The following is a 9,791-nucleotide window of genomic DNA, read 5'->3' on the forward strand; positions in this document are numbered from 1 at the left end:
TGCCTGTCATTGGACTGTTGGGGTTTTCACATGGGTGTCCAACATCAGGAGTGTGGGCACCAGAGCTTAGACACGCCTGTGAGAGAAGCAGAGGCCGCAAGCTGGCCAGTCCTGGAGCTGTGATCACCCGCCCTCCTTTAGGAGCTCACTGAGCTCTGCTCCGGGAGTGCAGCTAAGAGCTGTGGGGGTCGGACACAGGAGTGTGTGGGGAGGGCTCCATCCACTGCACGGATTTGTCCAGCCAGAGGATGTTCCCATCCTGCAGCGTCACCAGCGGCTACCTCTATGTGACCATCATCTACAACATCTCTGTCAGCCTGGCCCTCTACGCCCTCTTCCTCTTCTACTTTGCCACCCGGGAGCTGCTCAGCCCCTACAGCCCCGTCCTCAAGTTCTTCATGGTCAAGTCTGTCATCTTTCTCTCCTTCTGGCAGGGTGAGCCCTCTCCCCCCCCCCCCAGGGTGCTGCGACACCTCCCATGTGCCCTGTCAGCTGAGCCTCGGCCCTCCCTCTGTTCCCTGACCCTGGTGGCTGTGTGCCTCAGGCTGTGGACTGTCCTGGACGAGCCTGGCCTGGAGCTCCAGGGGACTCAGTCCACTGGGCCCTTGCTGACAGCAAAATTGGGATTCTTCAAGGGCTTTTCACAGGAACTAGGGAGCTTTGGATGAGGGGACCCGTATAATCTACTATGATGTCTCTATTTTAGTAGCTGGTCAGGAGCTGGGAGAGTAGGGTTTCCAGAGGCCAAGTCTTCGTGTCGCCATTCCCACCTTGCACAGGCAGTGGTGACCCATTCCCATCCTTACTGGGGTACACAGGCATCGGGAAGAGCAGCATGGGGAATGACTCTGGGAAGGGGTCCAGTCTGGGTCCAGACTCCTGTGCTTCCTATCCAGGCATGCTTCTGGCCATCCTGGAGAAGTGTGGGGCCATCCCTAAGATCCACTCAGCCCGTGTGTCAGTGGGCGAGGGTACTGTGGCAGCTGGCTACCAGGACTTCATCATCTGTGTGGAGATGTTCTTTGCAGCCCTGGCTCTGCGGCATGCTTTCACCTATAAGGTCTATGCTGACAAGAGGCTGGACGCGCAAGGTATGAGCCAGGGTCCCCCCACCTTCCAGAGTCATGGGATCCCCAGTTTACATGTGGGGAGGGGGCTGCAGAGGTCGAGGTTGGGGGCAGGACAAGGAGGAACACCCTTGCATGAGTACTACCAATTGGTCCTGGGGACTTAGCCTACTTGTCTCCTGCAGGTTCAACTGTGGACACCCAAGATGGTATATTTGAAAGTGGGGACAGAGCCTATAATGAATAGACAGATTTCTGAGGGCTTCTGACACCTAGCACTGTGTGTGGTTATCCATTTGTCTTATAGTTCTCTCATCTCTGAAGTTCATGTGTATGTGTGTATTTTTTTTTTTTTTTTTTGTAGAGAAAGAGTCTCACTGTATCGCTGTTAGTAGAGTGCCGTGGCTCATAGCAACCTCCAACTCCTGAGCCTAGGTGATTTTCTTGCCTCAGCCTCCCAAGTAGCTGGGACCACAGACGCCCACCATACGCCCGGCTATTTTTTCATTGCAGTTTGGCTGAGGCCAGGTTCGAACCCGCCACCCTCGGTATATGAGGCTGGTGCCCTACCCACTGAGCCACAGGCGCTGCCTCTGTGTGTGTGTGTGTGTGTGTGTGTGTGTGTGTGTGTGTGTTTTAACAAAAAACCCTGATTACTTCTAAGAAATAGACTCAGATGCTAATAGCATTTAACAGCTTGCTTTTTACACCTGCTGATCTTCCTCCTCACTATAACAGTGGTTAGCTGCCCCAGTTGTGTAGGAAAATGCCCCAGAGAGCTTTTAAAAAGTGCAGGAGTCAGCCCCACCCTCATTCCTCAGTAATCGGTCTCGGTCTGGGCTCGCAGACAGGGTGTGCCAACTCTTTAAGAGCTCCCAGGGTGACTTGCTGCCGAGCAGAGAAGTTGTAAGCCAGGAGGGCAGCCTTGGCTCCCAGGCTGTGCGTGTGTGTGTGTGTGTGTGTGTGTGTGTAGGGGGGATGAGGAAGAGGAGGCTGGAATGTCTGTGTGTGTGTGTGTGTGTGTGTGTGTGTGTGTAGGGGGGGATGAGGAAGAGGAGGCTGGGAATGTCTGTGTGTGTGTGTGTGTGTGTGTGTAGGGGGGATGAGGAAGAGGAGGCTGGGAATGTCTGTGTGTGTGTGTGTGTGTGTGTGTAGGGGGTGATGAGGAAGAGGAGGCTGGGAATGCCCGTGTGTGTGTGTGTGTGTGTGTGTAGGGGTGATGAGGAAGAGGAGGCTGGGAATGTCTCTGTGTGTGTGTGTGTGTGTAGGGGGGATGAGGAAGAGGAGGCTGGGAATGTCTGTGTGTGTGTGTGCGCGTGTGTGTAGAGGGGGATGAGGAAGAGGAGGCTGGGAATGTCTGTGTGTGTGTGTGTGTGTGTGTGTAGGGGTGATGAGGAAGAGGAGGCTGGGAATGTCTCTGTGTGTGTGTGTGTGTGTAGGGGGGATGAGGAAGAGGAGGCTGGGAATGTCTGTGTGTGTGTGTGCGCGTGTGTGTAGAGGGGGATGAGGAAGAGGAGGCTGGGAATGTCTGTGTGTGTGTGTGTGTGTAGGGGGGGATGAGGAAGAGGAGGCTGGGAATGTCTGTGTGTGTGTGTGTGTGTAGGGGGGGATGAGGAAGAGGAGGCTGGAATGTCTGTGTGTGTGTGTGTGTGTGTAGGGGGGATGAGGAAGAGGAGGCTGGGAATGTCTGTGTGTGTGTGTGTGTAGAGGGGGATGAGGAAGAGGAGGCTGGGAATGTCTGTGTGTGTGTGTGTGTGTAGGGGGGGATGAGGAAGAGGAGGCTGGGAATGTCTGTGTGTGTGTGTGTGTGTAGGGGGGGATGAGGAAGAGGAGGCTGGGAATGTGTGTGTGTGTGTGTGTGTAGGGGGGGATGAGGAAGAGGAGGCTGGGAATGTCTGTGTGTGTGTGTGTGTAGGGGGATGAGGAAGAGGAGGCTGGGAATGTCTGTGTGTGTGTGTGTGTGTGTGTGTGTGTAGGGGGGATGAGGAAGAGGAGGCTGGGAATGTCTGTGTGTGTGTGTGTGTAGGGGGGGATGAGGAAGAGGAGGCTGGGAATGTCTGTGTGTGTGTGTGTGTATAGGGGGGGATGAGGAAGAGGAGGCTGGGAATGTCCGTGTGTGTGTGTGTGTGTAGGGGGGGATGAGGAAGAGGAGGCTGGGAATGTCTGTGTGTGTGTGTGTGTGTGTAGGGGGGATGAGGAAGAGGAGGCTGGAATGTCTGTGTGTGTGTGTGTGTGTAGAGGGGGATGAGGAAGAGGAGGCTGGGAATGTCTGTGTGTGTGTGTGTGTGTAGGGGGGGATGAGGAAGAGGAGGCTGGGAATGTCTGTGTGTGTGTGTGTGTGTAGGGGGGATGAGGAAGAGGAGGCTGGGAATGTCTGTGTGTGTGTGTGTGTGTGTGTGTAGAGGGGGATGAGGAAGAGGAGGCTGGGAATGTCTGTGTGTGTGTGTGTGTAGGGGGGGATGAGGAAGAGGAGGCTGGGAATGTCTGTGTGTGTGTCTGTGTGTGTGTCTGTGTGTGTGTGTGTGTAGGGGGGATGAGGAAGAGGAGGCTGGAATGTCTGTGTGTGTGTGTGTGTAGGGGGGATGAGGAAGAGGAGGCTGGGAATGTCTGTGTGTGTGGGGGGGGATGAGGAAGAGGAGGCTGGGAATGTCTGTGTGTGTGTGTGTGTAGGGGGGGATGAGGAAGAGGAGGCTGGGAATGTCTGTGTGTGTGTGTGTGTAGGGGGGGATGAGGAAGAGGAGGCTGCTGGGAATGTCTGTGTGTGTGTGTGTGTAGAGGGGGATGAGGAAGAGGAGGCTGGGAATGTCTGTGTGTGTGTGTGTGTGTAGGGGGGGATGAGGAAGAGGAGGCTGGGAATGTCTGTGTGTGTGTGTGTGTGTAGGGGGGATGAGGAAGAGGAGGCTGGGAATGTCTGTGTGTGTGTGTGTGTGTGTGTAGGGGGTGATGAGGAAGAGGAGGCTGGGAATGTGTGTGTGTGTGTGTGTGTAGGGGGGGATGAGGAAGAGGAGGCTGGGAATGTCTGTGTGTGTGTGTGTCTGTGTGTGTGTGGGGGGGATGAGGAAGAGGAGGCTGGGAATGTCTGTGTGTGTGTGTGTGTGTGTAGGGGGGGATGAGGAAGAGGAGGCTGGGAATGTCTGTGTGTGTGTGTGTGTGTGTGTGTAGGGGGGATGAGGAAGAGGAGGCTGGGAATGTCTGTGTGTGTGTGTGTGTGTGTGTAGGGGGGATGAGGAAGAGGAGGCTGGGAATGTCTGTGTGTGTGTGTGTGTGTGTGTGTGTGTAGGGGGGATGAGGAAGAGGAGGCTGGGAATGTCTGTGTGTGTGTGTGTGTGTGTGTGTAGGGGGGATGAGGAAGAGGAGGCTGGGAATGTCTGTGTGTGTGTGTGTGTGTGTGTAGGGGGGGATGAGGAAGAGGAGGCTGGGAACGTCTGTGTGTGTGTGTGTGTGTAGGGGGGATGAGGAAGAGGAGGCTGGGAATGTCTGTGTGTGTGTGTGTGTGTGTGTGGGGTGATGAGGAAGAGGAGGCTGGGAATGTCTGTGTGTGTGTGTGTGTGTGTGGGGTGATGAGGAAGAGGAGGCTGGGAATGTCTGTGTGTGTGTGTGTGTGTGTGTGTAGGGGGGATGAGGAAGAGGAGGCTGGGAATGTCTGTGTGTGTGTGTGTGTAGGGGGGATGAGGAAGAGGAGGCTGGGAATGTCTGTGTGTGTGTGTGTGTGTGTGTGTGTGTAGGGGGGATGAGGAAGAGGAGGCTGGGAATGTCTGTGTGTGTGTGTGTGTGTGTGTAGGGGGGATGAGGAAGAGGAGGCTGGGAATGTCTGTGTGTGTGTGTGTGTGTGTGTAGGGGGGATGAGGAAGAGGAGGCTGGGAATGTCTGTGTGTGTGTGTGTGTGTGTGTGTGTAGGGGGGATGAGGAAGAGGAGGCTGGGAATGTCTGTGTGTGTGTGTGTGTGGGGGGGGGGTGATGAGGAAGAGGAGGCTGGGAATGTCTGTGTGTGTGTGTGGGGTGATGAGGAAGAGGAGGCTGGGAATGTCTGTGTGTGTGTGTGTGTGTGTGTGTGTGTGTGTAGGGGGGATGAGGAAGAGGAGGCTGGGAATGTCTGAAACTGGGACTGGGGGGAGGACAACCTCCTAGTCTAACACATCTACCTAGGGGTCCTTCCCAAGTGGCTGACAGCAAGAAACCCCCTTCACCAGGCCCTGCCACCAGGCCCTCGAGGCCCTGTGTGAGTGGAGTGGCGTGTAGAAGGCCCCACTTCCTCCCCCTCAACTTGCTGGGAAGAGGCCCTGCGATGCCTACGCTGGCTTTGTTCTCCCAGCACGCTTGCTTGCAGGGGACCCTTGGTCACTTTCTCAGTCTTTAGTTGCTGTGGCTGACCCTCTGTTGGCTTTCAAGTTGGTGCCCCCAGTTGGAAGCATCTAGCAAATACCCATGCATTGTTGAGGGCAACTGCACTTGGACATGGAGCCTGGAGCCACCCCAAGGGGCAGGTGGGGCTGCACAGAGACCATTTTTCACTGTGGCACTCTGGAGAGGTTCTGTGCTGTCAGCCTGGGCTGCCTTCCCACACACCTGCAGTGTGGGAAGGCAGCCCAGGTACACCTACCAACAAGCAGCATGGCGAGGGGAAGCTGCTGTTCTCCCATGCCTGCCTTGCTGCCGTCCTGGGCCCTTTGGCCACCCTCTACCAGGGCCCAGCCCCCCTCAGCCCTCAGGTTAGGCTTGGGTGCAAAGCCAGCTCTGTTGTTTGATCTACACAAGTAGCTCCTCCGTCTAAGCTTCAGTTTCCTTGTCTGTGAAGTGCTTTGAGGTTTGTAAAGTGTGTGGTCCGTATGTAGCTCTAATCGCGCCTGAAGAACAGTGGAATGGGGTGTCCTGACCTGGACCTGCAGGGAGAACTCTGACCGCCAGGCGGGATAGTCCCTATTGGTGTTAGCCTTGTGGGAGTAGTGATACCTTGGCAGACATGGGAGGAGTCATCCCTAGGCGGACATCCCCCCAAACGCCAGGGGTGCTCCTGGAGCTGCCTGGGTGCCCATGGGACCTGGGGAGGGGGAGAGAAGGATGTGGAGTGTCGCAGTGGTGGGCCTGGGGGTGGGGGCATTGTTCACTCAGCTGTCTCTTGTCTTCTCTATTTCTCTGCTTCTCTCCCCGCCCCCCTTGCCCTGCTTTTGCTGCGGGTTTGGCCATGGGCAGTGCCAACGTACGGCCCTTACGGTAGGTCGTGCTCTGGGTCTACACGTCTGTCCTGCACGTCAGTTCTGGTCACTGTCACCAGCATGCCTCTCTCTTTGTGTAGTTCCTTCTCTGTGTCCTCGTCTTTTCCCCACAGACACCCCTGGGTGGGAGAGCCCAGAGTGCCTACCTGCCAGGAGCTACCCTTCATAGAGCTTGCTGCTTCTGTCCAGGTCTCTCGTTCTGCAATGTTCCCTGCTGAGTTCTAGGGGCATAAGAGCTCATTCATGGGATCTGTGGGGATTTAGTGATGTTTCCATGGCAGAGAACACGAAGGAGAGAAGAGCTCATAGTTTGAATCTGATGTCTCAACCCAAACTCCAACTGGGTTCCTGAGTTGGAGCCTTATAGCTCAGCTTTGTGGCCTGGGGTATTCTGTGTGAGCCCCTGGGGGTGATTCGTTAGCAGCTGAAGAGGAAGCACATATGGGGGGCGGGGACCTACATGAGGGTGTAGGCCAGCCTGGTTTGGGCAGGGCTGGTCCCTGGACCCTCTCCCTAGGTGTGGGGGCAGGAGCCTGGCACCTGTGGAGCCCAGGCCACTCATCCCTAGTGTACCCAAATTCAGTCAGTACTGAGCCCTTCCTAGCCTCTTTGGGGCATCCTGGGTCCCTTCCCATCTGCCTAACTTGGCTGCAGTGACCCTTTGACATCTGAGCCACCTCTTTGGGGCTCCCTGGCTGCTCGTCACTCCCACTCCCCAGCCATGGGAGTCATATCTTTGACCTTTCTCATGTCCTGGGGCCCATCCTCTACTCCAGGAGGAGTGGTTAAACGACAGCCTTGGGGTGGGGGTGCTGCCCCAGCATAAGGGGCAAGGGCTGAGCAGCCTCCCTCTTGCTGCCCTTCCTGCCCTGCAGGCCGCTGTGCCCCCATGAAGAGCATCTCTAGCAGTCTCAAGGAGACCATGAACCCACATGACATCGTGCAGGACGCCATCCACAACTTCTCACCCGCCTACCAGCAGTACACGCAGCAGTCCACGCTGGAGCCTGGGCCTACCTGGCGCGGAAGTGCCCACAGTCTCTCACGCTCCCACAGCCTCAGTGGCGCCCGCGACAACGAGAAGACTCTCCTGCTCAGCTCTGACGATGAGTTCTAGGTGCAGGCTGTGGTGGGGAGAGTGCTGGCACCTTGGCCGACAGCAAGCTGCGCCCACCTCCAGCCTCACGGCCAAGCCAGAGGGAGCTGGCACAGCTTTGATGTTGCCCTTTATTTATTGGACCAGAAACACTCACATATCGCTTCCAGAGGAGCGGCCAGATGCTGTCTACCCAGGCTCACCCACGAGGCTTCAGGAATATTCTTACATGGCTGCCCCTGCACTGCCCCAACAAGGGACAGAGGGCTGTGGTGCAGCACAGTGGGACTAGCTGTGCCCAGGCCACGTGCTGTGTGTGGACTAGTGGCTGCAGCCTTCTAGGTGTCCCTCCCCGACAAGACTCCCAGGCAAGATCAGCAGGCCCAGCCCACCGCACATACTGTGCAATACTCTGACCTGGGCTCTTCCTGACTGCTCCCCTCCCCTGTCTACCTTTGTCCAATGCTAGATTTGCCTCATCCTGGGCAGGAGGAGGAAATGGGGATGCTCTGTGGACCCCACTCCTGACCCAGGCCAACCTGGCATGCTGCAAGGATCAGAGCCAGACCCCAAGAGCCATGGGTCCCACCTAAGAAGGGTACTCAGGGCCCTCTGGGGCCTTCTTCTATTGAAGTAGGGCCCTCTGGCCCCTGGGTGTCCTTGCCATGGCTGTACCGCTGCCTGCCTCGTGCCCCTTCCTCTCAGCCTGCTGAGGACAGCCCGCAGCCTGTAGTGCCCTCTTGATGGGGTCCTTCTTAATAAAGTTCTGGGGGGAGTTCTGGGCTGTGCAGGGGCTCCTCACCCTCCTTCCCAGGCTGAATAGCTAGATCCTCTGCTGGCTCCTAGTCTCTCCCTGGAGCTTCTCCCTCCTGTTTCAGGGGAAAGGTCTGAGTCGGGCATTTCAGACCAGCTTCCGGAGGAAGACAGTCCAGAGGGGAGAATGGGAAGGATGGCCATGCAGCTAGGAGGTGGCAGCAGTGGTCTCAGACCCCTCTCCCAGGTTCCTGTACCCACAGGGCCTCCTTTACCCCCCCCCCCTTTTCTGTGCCTTAGTCACATATGGAAGCTCCCTCCCTACCCCCTGTCTGTCCCAGACACTCTCTGGGGGCTTCTTGCTAAGCTGCTGGCACTCAAATCTCCAGCACTGGCCAAGATCCCTCAGGCCTCAGGAGTGGACAGGACCACCAAGTCCTCTTCCCTCGCCCCCTTCATACCCATATACCTGGGGCTTCCCAGGGCTGGAGCCCCCAGACAGGCTGGGATTACTTGGCCCCTGGTTTAGGAAGAGCCTTAGGACAAAGTGCATGCTCCTATAGACAGAGTCCCCTGGCATTTCAAACCCAGACAGTACTTGGGTTAGGGCTGCAATAGCCATGGGAAGTAGGTGGAGGGAGAAGGCCCTCATCTCTGGCATTCACCGTGGAATCTTTGTTTTGGTCCCTCCTGGAATGAACAGGGTCCCTCCTGGAATCTGTGATGAGGGTCAAGTCTCAGCCATCTGTTTGGCCTTTTTTCTTCCCTGTGGCCAAGCCAACCTTTGGGTGGGTGGGAGGGGGAGTCCAGAGGTCTCCATGTGGGGTACTGGAGGTCAGTTCTTAGACGCCCATCTGGGGATGCCAGCTGTCCTGGAGCTGCCCAGGAGGGCAGAGCAGGCACAGGCTGAGAGCAGCTGTGGTTCTCCCCTATATTTGCTTTCTTGAATCTGTTTCTCTGATTCGATTTCCTTTCTCCTTCAGGCCAAAGTGTGTTGCTTGTTCCTGGCCCCCTTGGTCTTTGCCCAGCACTGTCTGCCCACATGGTGGCTGGGGGTGGGAGGAGCTCAGGGGCAGTGAGCTAGTGGTCCCTGGTGACACCAGGTTAGGAACACCTGCCAGACTGCTCCATCTCCTCCTTCCTAGGATGCATAACCTACCTTGTCTTTTTTTTTTTTTTTTTAATTTTTTCCAGATAGAGTAGCTCTTTGTACATAAAAGATACTTGAAAAATTAATTGTATGATGTATGAGAAGACAGAGTCCCCTAGTTTTGTATCTTGTCGTGTGACTGCTATGAGTTCCACCAGAAAGCCGTTCTATTTTGGTCTCTGTGACATTTTAAATGCGTGACAGAAGTGAACAAATAAAGTGAGGAAGAAATATATATATGAGATAATATAGATTGTATTGAAATCTCTTCTGCCTGTGGGTGAGGTTTTTTCCTTCCTCCCCCTGCCCCCTGCATTTGTTTCTGGAGTTGGGTGTAGTAGCTGTGGGCAGGACGGTCTTAGGAAACCCTCTCCCTTTCTGCAAGCAATGAGGGGTTCACGTTGCCAGAGACTAGATTCTGGACCCAGGTCCCCTTGGACAAAATGCCTCCCCATCCCCCAGCCAGCTGGTCATAGGGGCCCACCTCCCCACCCTACCAGGGCCCTTGTGAG

The 9,791-nt window shown here is 56.0% G+C and overlaps 1 protein-coding gene across 3 annotated transcripts in view; it reads left to right on the plus strand.

Annotated features, from left to right (window-relative positions):
- Nucleotides 1-9,547, plus strand: part of TMEM184B (transmembrane protein 184B) — a 49,733-nt gene extending 40,186 nt beyond the window's left edge. For 2 of the 3 annotated variants that reach the window (XM_053585881.1, XM_053585882.1), the window contains 4 exons: nucleotides 266-435; nucleotides 897-1,091; nucleotides 6,258-6,278; nucleotides 7,156-9,547. In XM_053585881.1, coding sequence (XP_053441856.1) covers nucleotides 266-435; nucleotides 897-1,091; nucleotides 6,258-6,278; nucleotides 7,156-7,397 — 628 coding nt within the window. In that variant the 3' untranslated portion in view covers nucleotides 7,398-9,547. The remainder of the gene's footprint in view (nucleotides 1-265; nucleotides 436-896; nucleotides 1,092-6,257; nucleotides 6,279-7,155) is intronic. The other variant, XM_053585883.1, reaches the window with a different exon arrangement.
- Nucleotides 9,548-9,791: the final 244 nt, after the last annotated feature.

This window comes from Nycticebus coucang, chromosome 3 (genome assembly GCF_027406575.1).
Source record: "Nycticebus coucang isolate mNycCou1 chromosome 3, mNycCou1.pri, whole genome shotgun sequence".
In the NCBI taxonomy this organism is placed as follows: domain Eukaryota; kingdom Metazoa; phylum Chordata; class Mammalia; order Primates; family Lorisidae; genus Nycticebus; species Nycticebus coucang.